At 40.9% G+C, this 23,552-nt stretch overlaps 1 protein-coding gene across 2 annotated transcripts in view; it reads left to right on the plus strand.

Moving 5' to 3' along the window:
- The window catches only part of FOXN4 (forkhead box N4), a 211,418-nt gene that overhangs the window by 80,342 nt on the left and 107,524 nt on the right, over positions 1–23,552 (plus strand). For both annotated transcript variants that reach the window (XM_044068515.1, XM_044068516.1), the window contains 3 exons: positions 11,119–11,285; positions 17,091–17,185; positions 17,309–17,419. In XM_044068515.1, the coding sequence (XP_043924450.1) occupies positions 11,119–11,285; positions 17,091–17,185; positions 17,309–17,419 (373 nt within the window). The remainder of the gene's footprint in view (positions 1–11,118; positions 11,286–17,090; positions 17,186–17,308; positions 17,420–23,552) is intronic.

The following is a 23,552-nucleotide window of genomic DNA, read 5'->3' on the forward strand; positions in this document are numbered from 1 at the left end:
CCCCCTCTTGTGCAGTGTATCCCAGCTGGCCCCATGGCACCTACCTCACTCCCCTACCCTGCTGTCTCAGCAGGACAGCCAGATTCTGCACCCCCAGCTTCAAACCCAGAACCTGGCAGCCTGGCTAATTACCTAATCTCTCTGTTACCATCCCTCAGTAAACAAGTGTTGGATGTCATCTTGGAGGCAAGGAGGCCTAGTACTAGAAAATCTTATGCTGAAAAATGGAAAAGATTCTGTGCCTAGAACCAAACTCAAGGGATGGCCACAGCAGCTCCCAATTTACCTCAGATTCTTCAATACTTAACTGAGATGCTTGATAAAGGCCTTTCCTTTTCCTCCATCAAAATTCACGCCTCAGACATTTCAACTCTTTACAACACAGAACCACCCCTCTTTTCTCACCCACTGCTCAAGCAGTTCCTTAGGGGGGCCAAAAACTTAAGACCACCCAGGAGAGCCCCAACTCCAGCCTGGAACCTTAATTTTGTATTGGAAAAACTCATTCTTCCCCCTGCAGAGTTAAAATTCCTTTCTTGGAAAACAACTTTCCTTTTAGCAATCACTTCAGCAAGAAGGGTATCTGAATTACAGGCCCTTATGGCGGTGGAGCCTTTCATCATCTTTCATGTGGACAGGGTATCCCTCAGGACCAATCCCTCTTTCATGCCCAAGGTGGTATCCAGTGTGGCTCATAATCAGTCCATTCATTTGCCAACCTTCTTTTCTAATCCACAGAACAAAGGGGAACGGATACTGCACTCCTTAGATGTGCACAGACAACTTAGATTTTATTTGGACAGGACTAAACCTCAAAGGAAATCTGAACAACTGCTGGTGGCATTTGCTGCAGGGGCAGAGGGGAAGGCTATTTCAAAGCAAACCATTTCTAAATGGATATGCCATTGCATTAATTTCTGCTATAAGCACCATGGAAAACCTATTCCACAGGGGGTTAGACCCCATTCAACCAGGGCTGCATATACCTCTACAGCCTTTCTCAGAGGTGTCCCTACCAGAGACATCCTAGAAGCTGCTACCTGGAGTTCTGTACATGCTTTCAGCAAGCATTACCATTTGCCAATTTTCTCTAAGTCCAGAGCTGGCTTTGCCACTGCAGTCTTGCAGGGCCTTATAGCTGGTCCGAATGCTATCTAAATTCCTCCTCCCATCCTTAGCTTTGGGAATCTACCCAAATGTGATGACTGCAACAGTGAAACATGAAGAACATAGTACAGTTGTGTACACTTACCATAAATGTAGATGTTCGAGTGTATTCACTGTTGCAGTCCTGGTTACCCTCCCTCCAGCCCCCTGACTTCTTTTGGCTATACCTCTAGTCTCCTCTGCTATACTTAAAAGGTTTTTGGTGTATTTGTTTTTTTGTTGGAGGTATAACCTTGTATATTATTTATATTTAATTGCTTCCCATTAAGGGGGGCACCTGACATCTGGGGCAAGAAAAACTGATGTAATGGCATCGGCTGCATGCTTTATACCCCTGACTACCTGACGTCACGGAAGATGAGACAGCAACCGACGCAGGACCCAAGACTTTGATAATCAGGCCGACTGAGGGCTACTGCAAGCAGATAACCCAAATGTGATGACTGCAACAGTGAGTACACTCAAACATTTACATTTGGGTTATCTGCTTGCTACTACAGCCAAAAATCCTACCACTTCAGACAGGGATTCCAGAGCTTTAGACAGATGGGGTAAGAAGGTATATAACTCTGCAACTCTTGCTATTAGGGCATTGAATTGCCAATTTCACATGCTGAAGTACCAGCAACATATTATAGATCTCATTAAACAAAAAATGGTAATATTTCCAGATTGTGCAGAAAATAAAGATTTGCAAGAGCTTATGCATTCTGCAAACCAAGTTAGCAAGCATACTTTGCAGTTTGGTTTTAATGCCCTACAAGCATCTTGCAGGGCTGCAGTCACTGGTTCTATACTGAGAAGACATGCTTGGCTGAAGGAGCAGACCCTGCCAGATCATGTCAAATCCAAATTACTAGACGCTCCTTTAAATAAGGATGTTTTGAATGGCACCAAAGCAGAAGAAGTTCTTAAAAAGATGGAAGAAAAAGCTAAATCTATGCAAACTGTTAAAGGATTCTTACAAGTGCAACCACCTCGATTCAGTAGGCATTGCCCATCAAAATACTGGTCCTTTCCAGCCCCCTCCAGGCCTTCCCAAACAAGACCTAGGGGAAACAGACTACCCAGACTACAGTCTCAGGGTATGCAGAGATCTAAGCAATGGAGTGCTCCCACCCCTAAAACAAGGAGTGGTAAGCCACCTCCCTATGGAAAAAGTTCACAATGACTTTTCAACTCTACCTCTCAGCCCTGCCCAATTGCTTGTGCCCCTAGGAGGAAAACCTGCCCTTCATGCAAAAAACTGGATGTCCATCACTCTGGACCAATGGGTCCTCAACATTATATCCCAGGGGTACAGATTTTATTTCCATTCACTTCCAACTCCAAGCGGGTTTCCAGACCTTCCTCCGAACCAGGTGACAGAGGCTCAAAACCAGGTTCTTTCCCTGCTCAACATCAGAGCTATTCAGCCAGTTCCAGTAGAACAAAGGGGTCAGGGTTTCTACTCCAGACTATTCCTGGTATCCAGGAAAGAGGGCTCGTGGTGCCCAATCCTGGATCTTTCAATTCTCAACACCTTCCTAGTGATCCCAAAGTTCAAGATGCTTACCCTGCAACAGCTTCTCCCTATGCTAGTCAAGGATGTCTGGCTAGTCGCCCTAGACTTAAAAGAAGCTTATCTGCAAAAAACAAGTCTGTCTGACAGACTACTTCAAGCAAAGGGCCACCAGAACCCAGCTAACTTCAAGAAAAATATTGCAAGCCCTAGGGTTCATGGCCTCATGTATTCTGCTAATTCCATATGCAAGACTGCATATGAGGAAACTTCAGTGGTACTTAAAAAGTCTTTGGTGCCAACATTCTCAGGACCTGCAAACAGTCATTCCTATCATACCTTGTCTGAGGGCAAAGTTCCTTTGGTGGTCAGAAGCATGCAACCACAACAAGGGACTGCATTTTACTCTACCCCACACTGCCAAAACCCTGACCACAGATGCATCAGACTATGCATGGGGGGCCCACATGGCTGGCAAATGCATTCAGGGCCACTGGAGCCCAAGCCAAATTCTCCTGCACATCAACCAAAAGGAGATGCTAGCTATACAGAATGCTCTGACAGTTTTCAGATACCTAATCCTTCCAGGACAACTGCTGATAAAAACAAACACCAGTTATGTGATACATAAACAAGTAGGGGGGACCCATTCTTCCCAACTCTGCATGTTAGCCATGACTCTGTGGAGCATAGCTTTGGAGACCAGCACATTCAACCTCCTGATCCAGAGGTGGGGGTCCTCAGAGGTGGATCTCTTTGCCTCCCCCCACAACTACTAGTTAAGCAAATTCTGCACCAGGAACCCTCACAGCAGGGCCTGGAAAGTGGATGCCCTATCCTTTCAATGGGAAAACCTCTCAATCTATGCCTTCCCCCCTCTGCCCCTTCTCTCAAGAGTACTACTCAAGATAAAAGAAGACAGGCCAAGGACAATTCTGATTGCCCTGGACTGGCCATGCCAGCACTGGTACCCACTCCTGCGCAGCCTGACAACGGTGCCACCCTAGCACCTACACCAGACCCCTACCCTGGTGTCACAGCAGGAGGGACAGATTTTGCATTCACAATTACAAACCCTAAATCTTGCAGCCTGGCTTATTCCTTGAATACTCCACCAGCAACCCTACGTAAACAGGTACTGGACATCATTCTTGAAGCCAGAAGGCCTAGTACTAGGAAATCCTATGCGGAAAAGTGGAAAAGATATTGTTTTTGGATTCAGTCTAAAGGAAAGGACACAGCTGTGCCCTCCTTACCTCTAATCCTGGATTACCTAGCAGAGCTACTCCACAGAGGCCTATCCTTCTCCTCCATTAAAATTCATGCCTCTGCCATTTCAGCTTATTGCCTCACAGTATGACGTTGTCCTGTTCGATTCTCAGCTAGAGCATCTTCTGTGTGGAGACATGTGTGAATGGGTGTACCTTCGTTGAAGCATGTGCGTCAGAGCTGGCAACTCGGCACGTAAAAATCTACTGCCAGTCATTAGTGGAACAGAGTTCCGCTGTGGCGACCCCTAACCGGGAAAAGTCAAAAGACATAACAGCACAACACTGAGTCACCTCTATTTTCTCACCCCCTCATCAAACAGTTCCTGAGAGGGGCTAACAACTTAAGGCCCCCTAGGAGAGCACCCATCCCTGCTTGGGACCTTAACTTTGTACTGGAAAAGCTCACGCTTCCCCCTTTTGAACCTGCTGCTTCAGCAGAGTTAAAATTCCTCTCTTGAAAAACAGCCTTGCTTCTAGCCATCACTTCAGCAAGAAGAGTGTCTGAGCTACAGGCACTGATGGCTGTGGAACCCTTCATTATCTTCCATGCTGACAGGGTTTCCTTCAGGACTAACCCGTCCTTTATGCCTAAGGTGGTGTCCGGTGTGGCCCTAAACCAATCTATCCATTTGCCAGCTTTCTTCCCTAACCTTCAGAATAAAGGGGAAAGAATCCTGCACTCTTTGGACATGCACAGACAGCTCAGGTTCTACCTTGATAGGACTAAGCCTTTCAGAAAAGCTGACCAGCTGCTAGTCAGCTTTGCAACAGGGGCAGAGGGCAAGGCCTTTTCTAAGCAAACCATTTCCAAATGGAAAGCACACTGCATCCATTTCTGCTACAAGCACCATGGAAATTCCATCCCTCAGGGGGTCAGAACACATTCCACTAGGGCTACTTCTACCTCTACAGCATTTCTCAGGGGAGTCCCTACCAAGGACATTCTGGAAGCTGCAACCTGGAGTTCTGTATACACCTTCACCAAGCATTACCATTTACCTATCTTTTCCAAATCCAGGGCAGGATTTTCTACAGCAGTCTTGCAGGGATTACTAGCCAGCCCTAACTCTTCTTGACTGCCTCCATCCTTCCTCAGCTTTGGGAATCAACCCAAGTGTGATGACTGCAACAGTGAAACACGAAGAACATAGTACAGTTGTGTACACTTACCATAAATGTAGATGTTCGAATGTATTCACTGTTGCAGTCCTGATTGCCCTCCCTCCAGCCCCTTGTTTTTCTCTGTCTTTCTATATCTCCTCTCTATGGCTATTCCTAATGGTATTGGCATTTACTTTTTACTGGTGCTGGTTTCCACACCATATACTAGCTCCCTATTTGGGGGCTCCTGACATTTGGGGCAAGAAAAACTGATGTAATGGCGTCGGCTGCCTGTTTTTATACCCCTGACGTAATGGAAGAAGCGACAGCATCCAATGCAGAAATACTAAGACTCTGGTATTCGGCCCGGCTGAGGGCTACCTACAGGCAGATAAAGTGTGATGATTGCAACAGTGAATACACTCGAACATCTACATTTATGGTAAGTGTACACAATTGTACTTTTTTAACCCTTATAGTTTCCATACAAGTAACTCAGAGATAAGGTGAACAGTCATAAGCTGGGACATTTACATGTTTCCCTATCCTTGAGGTAAAGGGATGATAAACCACGGGTGAACTGAATCACAAAAATCAAGTATCTGTCATTCTCTATTGTTTGTTGAATTCTAAAGGGAGGGTGACATACCGGTTAAGGTCTTAATGAAAAAGGCGCCAAGGCAAAGCACAGTAATTGAATTCAGCCACCATTCAATTAACTAATTAAATACTAAGTTAAATAATTAAAAGTGTTCTGCATCAAAAACCTTTTCCTTGTGTTAAAAAAGCTCATGTCAGCAAAATAAGATCATTCATTTAAAACTTCTGATTAAAACTTTCATTTTAGAAAAAACAAAATGCAAAACTGTACTCTAACATAAAGTACAGAAATACTGAATGAAAAGCATAAATGTAGGAAAACGTAGTTTTAAATATATGCTTAGAGTGTAAAAGAAGAAAAGAACATAATAATATAATAATAGTAATATGAGAACAAATATAACAACAGACTACTGCTCACAACACCAAGAGGTGACAGTGTCTGAAGCAAAAATGTCAATAACTATGGACAGGGTGTCAAATACCTAAAAGTACAAATACATATAGTAAACTATGTTCTAAGACCTTAGAGGATCTGTGTTCTAAAAAATGTTGAAAAATTTTAAAAACAAATTTTTAGTACTAGACTATAAAAATGTGCAAAGGAACTCAAGACTAAAAACAAAAATAAACTACAACAGTTGCTACCTTTTGTTAACATGAAATGCAATACTGTATGTGTCACCTCAATAAACTTCTGAACTTCAAAATACAAGTCAAAGATGTGACCTCGTTTAAACCAGGGGGAGTGTAGGAATTCAGCCTAAGCTGCCAAACAAGTTCATGTTTCTCTAACAGTAACTGATGTGGCCCACCTTTTTCATCAACCACTACCTGATCTATCACTTTAAACAAAAAAGCATGGGTAGGATTCACATTACAGTGTCTCGCTAGGGCATTGGTACTACTCTTCTTCCTTATATGATATGTGTGTTCATAAATCCTTTCTTTTAATTTCCTGTCAGTTTTGCCGATATAAAAAGCCAGACATGACTGACAGGAAGCCAGGTAAACCACTGATTTAGAACTACAACTGTACTGGCCTCTGGCTTTAAACATGTGTTGATTCACTGTGAAACTAGACCCTGTAGAAATGAATTTACAATAATTACATGCATCACATTTGTATGTGCCCTCTGTTCTAGTGGGTTTCATAATCATACTTTCCATGATACGTTTTAGATTTCTACCTTTTCTAAAAATAATAACTGGTTCGTCACCTAATTTCTCTACTAAGTCCTTCTCAAAGGTCAATAAGTGCCAATTTCTTCTAAGGATGTTGCTAATGAACTTCGCTTCCAAAGTAAAAGGGGTAATAAAACTCTTCTTGTAAACCAAGTTTGTATATGTTGAGCCCACGACTACTGGTGGTGAACCTGTACTTGACACCACCACACTCAATTCTTCTTCCACATCCAAAACTAAATCTCCTTCTTTTACGGTAAGGATGGGGTTAAAAATACCTGACAGTCTGTTACTACAAACCTCTCTTACCACCTCATCAACTAATGACCCTAGGTAACCACGACTCATAAACATGTGCTTCAACAAGATACATTCATCGTCAAATGACGTATCTTCAGATGTCATTTAAGCTGCTCTTACCAACTGCCCCTTTAGGATAGATTTCTTCTGATGGAACGGTTGACAACTGGAAAAGTGCAACAACGTGTTGGAATACGTAGGCTTCCTGAAAATTTTAGCTAAATAGCCTTTATGTACAGTGTCCCTTACCAATTTCACATCTAAATAATCGATAGTGCCCTCTTTGTATGTGTGTGTGAATCTTAAAAAAGAAGTACTGTTGTTTAATGCCTCCACAAAGCTACATGCGTCATCTGCACTCCCTTGAAACATGATGAAAATATCGTCCAAAAACCTATTGTAAAGCTTTACTTTCTTATAGATGTCTTTACTAAATATGTGTTTGTGTTCCCACTGTGCTAGAACTAAATTAGCATAACTTGCCCCACATGGGGAACCCATCGCTATCCCTACCACTTGCTTGTAGATGTTGCCATTGAAACTGACGTAGTTGTTGTTCAAAATCACATTCAGTAATTCTTGAATCAAACATATTTCATCTCTCTCTCTGCTCCATAAGAAATGTTTCTTAGTGATATATTCTAACCCTACATCGTGTGGGATGGAGAAATAAAGGTCCACCACGTCTATTGTTAAGAAAAAAATGTTGTCTTGGAATATAAATTTTTCTAAATTTTTCAAGAAAGCCCAAGAGTCTTTGCATATCTGTTCCTCCCTCACTACATATTTCTTTAATAAGTCATCCACAAACTTAGAGCATGCATATGTAATAGAAGACCTTGCATTCACCAAAGCCCTCATAAGATGGTTTTCAATGTTTTTATGTAGTTTAGGTAAACCAAACAAATTGGGTGTTCAAAATCACAAGGTAATTATAAACCTCAACACTGATCAACCCTTCTATCAACAAATCCCTAAGGAAGGAAAAGATTCTTTTATAAGCAATATTCATTTCATTAAGGCTGGACCTCGCATAAATCTTACTATCTAGCACGTCAAACATTCAGTTGTCATAGTCAACATTGTCCATGATCATCAAACCTCCACCTTTGTCCGGTTTCAAAAACCGGACTGGTAAGGCTCTGACCAATCTCAAAGCTTCAGCCTCATTCTCAGTTATGTTCTTAATAACATTTTTCCTAGCACTCATACGTGAGACCTCAAATCGGACTCACACATTTGCTTTGACAAAGATAGAGTGGGACACACGGGTGGGTTGTACGTATTAGCCACTCTTAAAGGGTCATTGATGTAACCCATACCTCCAAAAATTACAGACAATTTCAATTTTCGAATATATAATTTCAAATCAATCAAACCCCCTGGTAAGTCAAAATGTTCCTCGGGTACGAAAGTCAAACCCTTACTGAAAAGTTCACACAACTCCTGGCAAATGGTGTAACTTGAGAAATTGTACACCTTGAAGTCACCACTACCATTCAACAAAATGACAGGTGCATTAGTTATCTGTTGTACTTGTGATTCTCCTTCGTGCCCCTCATGTTGTATCTCTGTGGGTGGTTCTGGCCCCTGTTGGAAAAAGAATCATTCATTTCATTACTGTTGTAGTGGTTGTTGCCAACCGCGTTGGTAACAGGATGCTTGTCAGCAATGTTGTCCCTCCAGCTGCCCTCAAACAGATCTAGGTCGCTGACTCCTGGTCCTACCCTCATGGGTACCTCAGGATCATTCCCATTGACCGTGTTCACAACATTTGTACGTTGTGCAAGGGCATGACCAAATATACCCTTACCTTGAGAGGGTGGTGGTTTTGGGTATGCAACCTCATTCTTATAGTCACTGATGTCCCTTCTCAGTTTCTTGAGTTTCACTTCCGTGTTCTTGATTAATTGTTGGTCAATAGAAGAAAACACCCTTTTATAATCATAATGGTACCTTATGAACTTGGAGTTTGTTTTAATGTCATTATTTAAAACTGTGATTTTGTTAGTTAACGCCTCAATAGAAATAGAATAATGTTTGCACATCATGTCCATTAATTCAGTACCGTGCTTGTCAAACAACATTAAAAGTTCATTGTAAAACACTGTCCCCGCCTCTAACCCCGAAGGGTATTGCCAGGATCGCAAACCTTTCTGTACTACACCCTGTTTCTTACACTCTCCAAAATAATTTACTTCCAATTGTAACTTTTTTAGTTATAACATTTTCCGATCAATCTCTTTTAACTTAAGAGATACTCATCTCCTCCAGCCGAGCGTTCATTAATGGCATCTTTGCAGTTAAATCCAAAAGCCGGTTGTGTTTTTAACCATTCTGCAACATTAGGGAGCCCCATAAGTTCCGAGGAGGACTCGGTTGTTGAGTTTAAATGGATAGGGCCTTCGCCACTGCCTCTGTTTACAGGCGAGCTGTGTCATTCCATCAGTTCTAACTTTGTTAACGGCACTGTTAGCTAAAGCCAAACACTCAGATGTTTGCTTTCCTGTAATAGAACCTGCTGTGACCTTCGGTCTTACTGCAGCACTAGGTTGCGATAAACTGTCCACTCTCGTGGACAAATTCTCAAGCTTTTCATTCATTAACTGTAACAGTTGTGTGAGATTAGTTGTTTCACTCACACCAGAACCAGGTAGCAATGATGGCTGAGAAGTAAGCTCAACAGAGGAATCCAAACCATTGTCGGTAGCCATGAAATACAAACGCTTGAAAATAACTGGAACAACAAACTCTCCAAAACGAAAAAAACACAGACTCCGATCTGGCTAGAATAACTCCAAAAAAGTTTAATGTGAAGCGCTTTTCGTCTTCCACCTTTGGAAGACTTCATCAGACAAAAGAAAAAAACTTCATACACTGTTTTAAAATGAAAAAGGCGCCAAAGCAAAGCACAGTAATTGAACTCGGCCACCATTCAATTAACTAATTAAATACTAAGTTAAATAATTAAAAGTGTTCTGCATCAAAAACCTTTTTCTTGTGTTAAAAAAGCTCATGTCAGCAAAATAAGATCATTCATTTAAAACTTCTGTTTAAAACTTTCATTTTAGAAAAAACAAAATGCAAAACTGTACTCAACATAAAAGTACAGAAATACTGAATGAAAAGCATAAATGTAGGAAAACGTAGTTTTAAATATATGCTTAGAGTGTAAAAGAAGAAAAGAACATAATAATAATAATATATACTGGTTAAGGTCTTAATGTTATAGATAACAACATAGAGGGTTTGATTCTGACCTCTGGTTATTGGTTAGCGCTTGTAATAGTCAACAGACTGATAGTCTAATATTTACATATGAACTTATATATATATAATAAGCTTTTCTGAAGCAGTGTGCTTAAATTTCTCTGCTTGAAGAACTTGTGTTATGTCTCTTTTTCTACTGTATGTGTGCTTTAACTTGTCACAAAATATCAGTACCACACTTTATACTTTGCAATCAGACATATAATATGTATTAAGGGGTCAGTGTGCATTCAGTATTAATTCTGAAAAATAAGATTTGTATACATTTCAAGCTTCTTTCTTTCCTTTTTCTTTCATGTGTTTGACTAATAGAATTAGAATACCTTTACCCTGAATGTCTAATATACCTCCAAGGCCTGTGTTCAGTAGCCATACAGAGCCAAGCTGTTTTAATTTTACTTTGACAAGTCTCATGTACAGATGTTACCAGGTAGACAGCAGGAAGATGTGATATGAGTAAGGCTGTTGTCCATTAGTAACACAGTGTGAGAAACATAACTAGCTGCATCTGCTTCCAGGAAAGTATTTATGTTCGCAACATGCATTTCTAATTATCAGAAAAAGAAAAGCTTCAAAAGTAAGACTTTTCTTGAGAGATCTTTAACAAGAATGCTGAAGTGTTAATTACATTATGCTTTGCCATTACTGGTTGTTTAACTTAATGTTTTAGGTCACTAAATGTAATCCTGCTGCTTTTTTAAATTTCCATGTCACTATCTACAGACTCATGACCTCTGACCAGTCTCAGCTGACTGATGACGACCTTCCCAGTGACCTGCAGTCCTTGTCATGGCTGACATCTGTTGATGTTCCACGGTTACAGCAGATGGTTACTGGAAGAATGGACTTTAGCATAAATGCTCAGAATTCTGTTCTTAACCAACAGACAGGTAAGTAACTAGTCAACATAGTTTTTTTTTTTTTTGCTATGGCATTATGGTCCAGTTTTAGTTCATCAAACTTTACTTTTTAGACAGCAGTGCTCCCTGGGTAAATGTAGACCAAATTCAGCCTGAAGAGTACTTGTAATCCTTGATCAGACCTACTAATTAAAAATAAAAACAGTTTCTTGAATAAATAAAACTTCATTTCTTTTGTACTTTAATTATCTTGCATGAAATAAGTCACTTCACTGTTTTGCGTTTTTCTTCTTTGAACTGAATTACATTGGATTGGATTAAATATATTTAGCTGAAGAAGAATTTATCTTTTTTAATCTTAGCAGTATCTACTGTTAAAACTTTGGCGTATCTACATTTATGTGCCATATTTGCAGTAGTAAACCTAACTGAAAAATCTTCATGATTTTTTTTTCATTCAGAAAAATATATAGTGAAATTTGATCAACATTTGAAGTGCAAAGTATGATATCTTGATCACTTAACAGACTGTCTGATGGTTACTGATGTTACTGCTCATGGATCTATCTTTTCCTTTACTTTCTGCTTCTAGTTCCATCTTTATTACCTACATGTAGTTTGACACCTAATCACTTTCTCATTCATTTTGCTTTAAACACCTTTTCTGTTTAATTTGCTTGATAGGCTTTGTGTTTCCTATTTTATCAAACATCATTTTGTGTGCTTTCTCTTTAATACTAAGATGTTTTCCTTCCCAGAAGTCCATCAAGTTCCCTTTTTATCCTGTATTTTTTTTCAAAATTATCTTATTGTATTGCCCTTAAAACATTGCCATTTTACAGTCTGTATTGGTTTTGACACTTGTTTCCCTTATCCCTTCTTTCTCTTCAACCTTTATTGTCATCAAACTTGGTTATAATAGTGAATACAATTATTATTTAACTAATTTCTATGACTCAGTTAATTTTTTTTCCTTTGGTAAATATAACATTTTGTGGGAAAGCATGGTTTAATAATGTGCAATATGTAATATAGCTCATGTAATTGCTGCCCACCAAAATGGCAACAGCATTCCCTGAAAACTTAAGTTGTACACCACCATGTAAACATATACATATGCACTCTAGTGTGCTGTATACAAACAGTATTTCCATTTGTTGGGACCTGCAAAACTTACATATTGTTTTTGTTTATTAGTCAGGTTTCCTGATCCAAATCAGACCATTTTTAGCCACAGTCTAGGCTATGCAGTTTAAGGAATCATGCACATTGTAATACAGTTTTGTAAGAGTCATAAGATAAAATTCACCAGCCACATTTGTACAGTGGGTTTACCATCAAAATCGCAAATACCAGAATAAAATCAGGTCATTCTCACAAATCATATCTCCGAACATCAGCAGAGGAACGCAGGCACTATGTCGAATATAATGCCGAATTCGAAGAATCAACATTATTCGATTTATGCCTTCCCCTGCAGATTAGTCAACACCATCGAAAGTTGAACATGTAAGCAGTACATATGTACTGCACAACACAGAAATGCCCATTTTTGTGGGGGAAAAGCCTTCCTGCCCCACACCCCCTGCAAATAATATATTCCAACTCTGAGATCGCACTACAGTGGGAAAAAGGGTAATTTCCCAATCTCCACTGTACTGCAATCTGTATTCATAATGCCAATGATAGGTGTGCGAATGCACTATGGAATTCACAAAACTGCACCTCGCACCAGTGCAGGTTAGATGAAATGGGAATCGTTTTCGTCTAACCTGTACTCATCATTTTGATAGTAAACCTGTACAGCCTGATTGTAAGAGGTGGTACAGTGTGACATTCTATAAACACCATTTAGTGAGGACATCTACTCAGCATAATCATAAGCATGAAAAAACATTAAGTAAATTAGGCTAAAATATATAAAACCCAAGTGAAGTTTAGACAGATTATATTGAGTGATTTGTTTTAAAATAATGCCATTAATATTTAGTGTAACATATAGCACAGCCTGTTGAAACAAGAAAATGCCCAAAGGAATCAACATCAACAGTGCAACCATTCAGTTTAAAACTTGTGATTCTAGTACAATTAAAGTAAGTAAAGTGACAAAAAAGTGACAACTCAGTGAAGGTATATAGCTGGGGACAGAACAGGCGCACATCCTAGGGAATGCAAATTTATGTTGCAGGCTTCCAAGAATTAAGGTGGGTAAGGTATGCATTTGTGGGTATTTGTTAGCCTTTTAAAGGGCAAGTCAAAGGACACTGATGAGCTTGAGGGGTATCAGCCATTCACTTCAGTTGTGAATAATTCTCCTTATATCTAGTTGTTTCAAGTGGTTGTCATCCATAAAAATATAGTTTAAATAATACTGGACTTCAACAGGCTTAGACTATCAGGTCCATTCTTGCCTTTAGCAGCAAGTAGTTAGTAATGTACATCTTAAAACTTTCAAAAGTCACATTTTAAGAGTATTTGTCTAGCCCAGTGAAGATCTTAGTAAAGAACCTTGGAACATGCTCTAACTTTACAAGATTTGTGATTGTGAAAGTGTAACATTGCCCAATGAACTTTAGGGTAGGTGCGACTTAATTGAATATACAGTTGCCAACCCTACTTGAATAGCTTTGTATAACTTTCTTTAATCACAGTTTTCATGTTACAGTTAAAACTAAATTTGTTGTAAATAAATGTACTTAAATCTCTAAGGTACTCAACTAGTTTCAATTGGGCTTTGACTAAAGTGAGAGCCCCTCAGACTGTATGGAAGACTGATAACGCAACATTTTTCTGAATTCAGTCCGTTTGCCTTTTCAGTGCACCATTTGAGCATGGCAGTACCATAAAGACTCAGAAGTGTACAGCTCCCACTTGGTATCATAAGTAAAGTTAGATAGTCCAAATATTGGAGGTTTGTTTGAGTTGTAATATAGGTCCCAGTCATTACCATCTTAATGAGACACTCATCTTTGGTGAAAGACATCCACTAATTGAAAGATTACTGGTTAGAGTATATATATATATATATATATATATATATATATATATATATATATATATATATATATATATATATTAATTCCCTGAAACTAACTTCATAGAAATTATATGCTGCTTTGAGAAATAGTATCAAATTTCCTTGCCAAAGTGAGGCTTTTCTGTCCAAGATCTGCAAAAAGGATTCCAGTAGGCTACATTTCTTTTCATTTCGGTAACATGGCAGTAATTTAGAACTGCAACAAACAGGAAGGTATTCACTCTTGTCCCTCTGCAGAGGGGTCATGTGAATCTAAGTGTGGGCTTTTAAGACAAACAGAATTTTTATCTGCAGTCCATATTACAGGAAAAAAAACACCTCCCTGTTAAACAGACTTACCAGGTGCATCTTGATGCCCAATTAATTGTCCCACAATCTCTGTATGTTAAAGTTGATTTTTCAGCCTGGCTGTGTGGTGTGGTGTAGTGGAATAAAACCCTGGCTATGACCCAGATAATCCAACTTTGATTAGCATCTCATGTGTCGGGAGTGACAGACAGGAAGATAGGACTGAGCAGCTAATGTTGCTTACTTAATGATATGGTGGGGGGTGAGGTGGGCATTGTTCCAGTCAGCCTTTGGTCCAGTGCATTTGAAAGCTTTCATGAAGGGGACTGTGACTCTGAAAAAGCATGTGTGAGGGGCATGGACATGCAAGATCATAGCTTTAAATACCCTTGGGTGATGCAGTGCCTATTTCAGCCACTATAGGGTAGAGTTAGGGCTACAGGGAAAATGCTTCCACAGCCTGTTTCCAGAATGAGGCTGAGCACTGACTGGAATGGGAGCCTTTTGGCTGGTACATACAGGTACAGATGCCTTTGGGTTCTAGTCTGAGGATTAAGCCAGACTAAGCTTGCTGATTGGATGGGGGAATGCTAGCAGCTAGTGTGGACAGACAGGCATAGTCACCTATGGGTCCCAGTTGGGTTGGTAACCCAGAATAACTTGGCTATGTTGAGGGGCACTTACTTCTGCTGTGTGAAGATAGATGATAGGGCATCCTGGATGAAGGACAGTTCAGATGACTGTCATCTGCATAACAAAGATATCCGGTGCAGGGGAAAGAATGGACTCAAGTCTCACTAGGGAGGCTTGATGATTGGCAGGTATGAGGAAAAAGGCACCTTAAAAATGATATTTAGGAAGCTGTGCCACCAGGTCTGCAGTAGTTTCAGTTCCTCAACAAACACCATGCAGCAAAAGTTCTACTTGATTTCTCCCTCCTCTTAAAGGCAAAAGCAAAGATGCACTGATGTGGATCTGATGAAAAGGTCTGCTGTGTACCTTTCTTCCACTTCTACTGGTAACAAACTTTCTTCTAAAGACCATAGAATCCAAGTCATCAGTGCTTATCATCACCTGTTAGCGATCCAAACAGATTTGGTTTCCCATGCTTTGCATTTCTTCCAACAGTCTTTTTTCATCTCCTTTATCAGAAACTCACCCCCAACAAACACTTCTAGAAAAAAAATCTAGAACATTCATCCCTCAAGCTCTTGTCTTGGCTTCTACAGTACTGATAATTGCCAGATTTGAAGAACAGTCCATAAGAATGTCATTGGCCCTAATATCATTCCAGTGGACTTTCATTCTGAAGACATCCAGAAGGAAATGGGGAAAATTTATTTTGGTGTCCAGCAGGTGCAGCAATGCTTTTTCCTTTCCTACTTCCTACTTCCTACAGAGCTTTTAGTACTGTCTTTATCTGTTTCATCCATCAAAATCCATTTGGTTTCTAGGCCTGTCTGTCTGGCACAGGGCGATGAAATTTGAATGTGACCAAGGTGATCCAGGTTCAATTAGCATCCCTGGCATAGGAGGAGGAGCCAGGCAAGGAAGGAAGAGAGTGAATGGAGCATTGCCTCCTTGCATCTCCTAGGGGGTAGGGAGGGTGCTCACATTTTGGGGGCACAGTGAGCAGTTTGATTTCCCTGGTGGAGACCAAGGAAACCACCTTCCATTCTTTGAGGATGTCAGCTGCATGAAGAAGTGAGGAGAAACCTTTTGCAGATGGACTATTGCATATCAACACCCCCCCCCAATGCTATGCTTAGTGAGTGTGGGATACTGAGACCAAAAACATTTGAACCACCCAGATGCCTCCGTGAAAGATGCTCACTCCTAGTCAACCCTTACCCTGTTGAGGAGGGAATGGGCTAATGATCAACTAGCAGTGCGGACACAGTGAGAAAAAAAGAATTCTACTTGGCTTCTATTTCTAATCTCTGTACAGGTCACAACTCCAAATTCTTAGCAACTGTTAAGGTTTGTAGGGTGTTTCCCCACTATGCTTTTGCTCTATGACAAGAGATTTCAGATCCATTTCCCTCTTTGGTTATGTATATGATGGTACAGAATCTCCCAGTACCCCTTCTGACCCTGCTGCTTTGGTAGATTTAAAGTTTTTGTCTCTGAATACTTTTTTTGTACTGTCATTTACCTCACCTAGAAAATCTCTTCACTACAAGCCTTACCCAGCACACATCCATACTCTCTGTTCTAAAGCACACACACTGACATGATGTTTTCCTACATCATGTTTTCATTTACAACTTAAAAACGTTTTTTTGAAATATTGCATATTCATGTGGCTGTTTCTCCTTTTTCCTCAATTTAAAAGAATAGGTTGCACAGTTTTTCAAAAGTGTAAAAATATGTTGGTGAATTTCAGGTCTTCATTGTCGCTTTTTTTCAGCATGAGGGCATAATAAGACTGATATTCTGGCCTTTTAAATTACTAGTACTGCATGTTCTGAAGCTTAGCAGTAACCTCTGTTTCTCAATGGTTGTTTCAGGCCACATGCACTCAGCAGGATCCCAAGGAGCAGTTATCCATGTTGAAAACAGCATGCAGCATGAAATGATGGGAATGAATACTGTGGCTGGAAATGTAAGCATTTTACTAACAAGCATACTGCAAATGTGATGTGCTTTAATGGTGCTTGCTAGATTAGACACAGCCACACTGAATTAGTTCTAAAATTTTAAAGTTTTGTGTTTTGCTTTCATTCAGATGAATCACTTCAGTGCAGCTGGGCAGCCATCACCAAGTTACCAGTCCTCTCAGCCGTTGTACCATTCTCATTCTCAACAAGTGTACACTTTGTCTCAGAGTGGACAACAGGTAAACATTGTTTACTGATCTTGAGTAGAGCATCAATGATTTAATTGTCAAAGTTATCGTAATTTGTAAATATCCACTGTGTTCTGTAGTAATCAAACTTTGTAAATGCTTATAGTTTTTATTACCAGTAAAAAGACAGTTTAATGTTTTTTTTAAACTTGACCAGTAATTTATTGCTTAACTGCAGTGAAAACCCTGAGTTAGATCAAGCCTAGTTCTCATGTATACATTTCAGTACTTTTCTTGGCAGTTCACTTTTCCATCTTCCTACCATTCTTAAGTGGAGCTAACATGTTTTGTGTGTGTATCTATTGTAGAAGGTATTACCAGTGTTAACCAGACGTATCTCAAGTAGCATATTTTATTTCTATGCAATTATTTTTGTTAAGAAAGTTCATTTAAGTTTTTTCATCATAGAAGTCCCATGTAAATGGCTTTAATTTTGGATTCTTTTGATAAGCTAATCACTTGCCACCTTGTTGTTACAATTTTGTATTAAAAGACCTATTTTTTGGGCTACATGTGGAACACTATGACCATCAGGCATCAGGACTCCAAACAGGCCTCCTCTTGTCGATGCAATTAAGGCAGCACTCATGCTGATATTACTACATCAATTTGTTTCATTACATTATCATCTAGTCTTATTGGTAAAGTTGCCTACTAAGCTTAATGCAGTCTTCCATTATTTTCACATATTCCTGTCCAGAATCCTTGAGGTACATTTGGCTGTCATTTTTTGTATTTATGTATTTTTTATCTGGATCTGGAATCAGTTCCTCATATTGCTACCTCTGCCCTTGTAGTAACAGGGTAATCTAAAATGATGGCTGTGACATGTGCAACTAGGGACCTGAGCCATGTTATGATAATGCAGCTTGCAACTTCACCTGTAATTTAACAAAACATGGTTTACTGGCACATAATAGCATTAAAATCTTCTACAATGGGACACAGATAGTGGTTTCTTAGAACAGGAATGTCACTTTATCTGCTTTGGCTTCCATCCTGAGCTTCATAGAATCACATAGGCTGTGATATCACAAGGAAAAAATGCACTAACCAGTCTCAGCAAAGAACTACTTACATTAATCCGGGGTGCCAATGCTTTCCTGACAACCTCTCTAACTTTTCTCTTAGCCACTAGTGACGCATACATGTTTTTCCCTAAATATGAGTTTTAAGAGACCATCTCATTGCAGCTGTTCTGGTGCCCTTAGTTCTTACTGAGTCAGTCAGTGTCATGTGGGTCCATAATCCCTAGCCCAGATAACTTAATTTTATCAAAGATAACCCAAGCATCTCAGCCTTCTTCAGATGTTAGTTTATGTTGATATGTCTCCTTTTACATGTCGAACAGTGTGCTTTGATAACTTCATCAGTGGTATTCTGTGTTGCCTCAGATTTTGTGTCTTGTTTTGCATGTGCCACTAAATGCAAACATTTTTCAGAACCCATTGCTCATAACTATGATAGTAAATTCATTCTTTGCTTATGTTACACATATCTTAGGCAGATGACTTTAAGTGCTACAGCACTGCAGATGTCTCATGTGTTTCCCTAGACTTGGTGTCAGGATTGACTGTTGGGGCTGTCCAGAAAGCTGTTTGCAGAAGACCTAAGAGTTTGTAAATGTGTGAATTGTTGCTGGTGTATGATATTAATATGACATTATTTTTACATTGTAGAGAAAAAATATGACAAAATCTAGTGACACACTTCTCAAATAGGTCCCTGGTAGTAATCCAAACTAAACCATTGATCTGATGTTATCCTTGTCACTATTCCTCACTCTTGGGTCTAGGATCCGACATCGGATCCAAGCCGGCAACTTTACAGACAGCTTCTAGGCTGTAGCTCCTCCCACTCCCATGATCCCTCGCTGCCCTCCAACCCCTCAAATTTTGTTTGCCGCGGTCAGCTCCAGACGTGATTTCTACTGGCTCCTTGGGTGCTACACATTATTTCCAGGGGCTATTTTATTCCCTTTTCAAAGTCACCCCCTCCAGTCAGGAAATTCCTCCCCAATGTGCTACCCCATCAGAGGGTGTTAGCTCAACAAGAAGCACTCAAACTTCTTCAGAAGAGAGCCATCCAAGAGATTCTTACAGGACAATGAGAATCCGGAACTTACTCTCACTTCTTTTTGGTGCCAAAGAAGACGGGGGACCTGCATCTAATTTTGGACCTCAGGGTGTTGATTCTGTCTGTCAAGAAGACCAAGTTCCGGATGGTCACTGTCCAGTCCATTGAGCCCCTTCTGCACAAGGATGACTGGATGTGCTCAGTGGGTCTCCAGGATGCATACTATCATATAAAAATAGACAGGCACTCCAGGAGACATCTCCACCTTTGCGTAGGGGCCAGTCATTTCCAGTTCAGAAACCTTCCCTTTGGTCTCACCACAGCGCCCCCCCCTGGGTGTATACCAAGTGCATAGTGGTTGTCGCAGCTCACCTGAGACTGCAGGGATTCCAGGTGTTTACTTACCTCGACGATTGGCTCCTAAGGGCTCCCACCAAACATCGTCTGGCCATAGCCACTCAGTACATGCTTCGACTGTTTGACCAGTTAGGGATCACAGTGAATCCCCCAAATCAAATCCATCCCAAAGTTTGGAGTTCATTGGGATTCAGCTGGACACTGTGTCAGAGATTGCAGAGCTCCATCTCTGCCATGTGCATATAATCAGAACTCATGTCCAATACCTTCTAGATCTAACTCGTCCTCAGGTTCGCCTTATTCTCAGGGCCTTAGGGTCCATGGTGGCAGCTATCTACCTGGTGCAGTTAGCTAGATTCTACATGAGGGTTCTGCAGTGGACTCTAGTATTCCAGTGGTCTTCTCTGTCTCATCCGATGACTGCCTCAATCCATCTCACTCCTATATGCAGGCATCATCTTCTTTGGTGGATTCAGTCTCCCAACCTCCTAGCAGGCAGACCATTTTCTCTTCCTCCCCCCAGTGCCACCGTGACCTTGAATGCTTCCCTGTTGGGGTGGGGGGCATTATCAGGGAAAGACTGTTCAAGGTATGTGGTCCTCTGCAGAGACCAAGCTGCACATAAATGGACTGGAGATGTGAGCAGTCCTCCTCATTTTGCAAGCTTTTCAGGACTGCCTTCCTCTGGGTACCATTGCAGAGAACACGGACAACATGGCAGTTGTGTGCTACATCAACAAGCAAGTGGGCACGTGATCTTATCTGCTATGTTGTGAGGCTATGAGAGTGTGGGGAAGGCATCCACCAGAAAGGTTTACTCAAGTAAGTGGAAAAGATTTTCTATTTGGGCCAAACAGCGAAATCTGTACCCCTTCTCAGCTCCCATCCCATGTGTGCATACTATTGGAGTTCCTAAGCTGTAGACAGTTATGTGTGAGATGCTGAAGTATTGACATTGTTTATGTGGAGTTGCCATGCTGTTATAACTAAATGCTACCTGTTTGATTATGTTGATGGTATATTCTGATATTTCTGACTTGACCATTGAAAAGCATTAGGTAACTAATGGAGCAAACTCCAACAATATTCTTAGCATTTTTATTACCCAGTATATGTAGCCAGGAACATACTGCTACTGAATAACTTAAACAAAATCCTGTTGGGGTGGGGGACATTACCAGGGGAAAGAGTGTTCAAGGTATGCTGTCCTCTGCAGAGACCAAGCTGCACATAAATGTACTGGAGATGAGAGCAGTCCTCCTCACATTGCAAGCTTTTCAGGACTGATTTCCTCTGGGTACCATTGCAGTTCACACGGACAACATGGCAGTTGTGTGGTACATCAACAAGCAAGGAGGCACATGATCTTACCTGCTGTGTCATGAGGCCATGAGGGTGTGGGAATGGGGTATGTCCTTGGGGCACTTTCTCCTTGCAATGCACATCCCCGGTGAGTGCAACATGTTGGCAAACAGACTCAGCAGGGCCATCCTGAGTCCTCACGAGTGGTCCCTGAATCCTTTGGTGGTGTAAGAGATTTTCCTTTGCTGGTGTCAGCTGACCTGCGATCTGCTTTCTTCCCCTTACAACAACAAATGCAGCCAGTATTTCAGCCTGATTCCCCCTATCGGGAAGTCCCCCAGGGACACTCTTGTTCATGATTGGCCTCCGGGTCTCCTTTATGCCTACCCACCTATACCTCTCATTCCAAGAGTGCTTCAGAAAGCTCGACACCTCAAGGCCACCTTGATCTTCATTGCCCCCTTTTGGCCTCGGCAGGTGTGGTTTCCCTTCCTACGGTCTCATCTGAAGTAGCCCCCCTTGGGTACTAGATCCCCTTCTGGATCTGATTTCCCATCCCTCCCAGCTTCCAACTCCCAACCTTCAGACTCTTCATCTTACGGGGTGGTTTGTCCACTTCCCATAATCTTGAATCAGTCCAGGCTTGCTTCACCCATCAGGAACATTATTCTGGCCTCTCAGAAGGCATCCACCAGAAAAGTTTACTCAAGTAAGTGGAAAAGGTTTTCTATTTGGCCCAAACAGTGAAATCTGGACCCCTTCTCAGCTCCCATCCCAGACATCTTATTGTTCTTGTCTTTGCTTTTTCATGAAGGGGCAAGCTCCTGTACTATTAAAGTACAATTGGTGGCTATCTCTAATTTTCATGTTTGCTAGGAACCTACTTTTTCCTCTCACCTTTGTAAGGCATTTTTGAATAGTGTTTTTCTGCTCCGGCCTCCTGTCAAGGTTCCTTCCCCCTTGGGACCTTTTCTTTCTGCTGCAGTCTCTTACACAGAGTCCCTTTGAGCCTGCTGCTACACGCGGTTTGTAATTTTTATCATGGAAGATCACCTTTTTGGTGGCCATAAATTTGGCAAGAAGAGTTTCAGAGTTGCAGGGTCTTTCTATCAAACCGCCTTACACGTTTTTTCATAAAGACAGAGTGGCTCTCCAGACCAATCCTTCCTTCATGCCTAAGATATCTACATAAGCGAATCTGAATCAGTCAATTCAATTGCCTGTTTTCTTCCCTAACTTTTCTAATAAAGGGGAATATCTGCTACATATACTCAATGTTCATAGACAGTTACAGTTCTTCTTGGATAGAACAAATAGATGTGATGTTGTCCTATCTCACCTTCATTCTTAGTAGGTTTGGTTCGGAAAAGATCCTCGGTTCTGACTCAGCCTTATAGAAAGCTTGAGGTCTTCCACTAGCTTGTGGCTGAAAACCCTATCCTATGATGCACTATGAGAGCTCTCCAGATCTCGTTTGCTGCTAAACAAGATCAGGTGCTTCCTACTGGCTCTGGCTAAGTGGAATTTTTTAATTTACATATTTTGGATAATTGTCAGATGTCTGACTGATGGAGTTAGACGATCCCTCGCCTCCATTCACCACGATCCTCGCCAAAATGAAGTCTCTTACTGGCAAAGCACCAATCCCGGATGCACCATCTCGCACTATATCCCAGTTTGCAGCTAATAACAAGTGAAAGGCGTGGATCTCGAGCTGGCTGGGATTAAGTTCCAGCAGGCTTTCTTAAGCAGTGATTATTTTTCTTTATTCTCAACGAAGCTGTTTAACAGCTATTCTTGTGTTTAGAGTCGTTTGACAAAATTCACTTGGTGAATTCTTGTGTTGTAATTTGGTGACTAGGGTACCCTTTGTCTGGAAAGGCCGGTCTTTCTTTTGTAGGTGACTTCGGTTCTTTTTATTGTCATTTATATTTCTCTTGTTTTAAAGAAGAATATTTCTCTTTTAATTATTCCAATAGCAGAGAGAAGTTTGTGCAATTTTTTGACTAACTCAGAGTAAGCCTGTGTATTACGGGTTCAAGTCCCTGTCATTTCAAAGTGATATTCTATTTCCTATTCTAGGTGTGTCACCAGTGTTTCTTTAAAGTCACCAGTATAATGGCCAGTCATTTTTCTATAATGTCCAGAATCCTAATGTAATGTAAAAATGCTTCAAAATGTCCATCCTGTGACGATCACTTTCGCTCTGTGTGTATTGCTTAGGGGCAAGAAGAAACGACCAGGAATGTAGTGTATGTCCGCAGGCTTCCTCAACAAGTCCTCCAGGAGAGGAAAAATAAATTAATCTAAGGATTAATTAAACTAGCCTTCTTCGAAGAAGCTTTTGCTCTACCAGCTACTCCAGCCAAAAGAAAGAAGCGACCGATCC

This window comes from Protopterus annectens, chromosome 4.part0, assembly GCF_019279795.1.
Source record: "Protopterus annectens isolate FY-2018-M chromosome 4.part0, PAN1.0, whole genome shotgun sequence".
Lineage (NCBI taxonomy): Eukaryota > Metazoa > Chordata > Ceratodontiformes > Protopteridae > Protopterus > Protopterus annectens.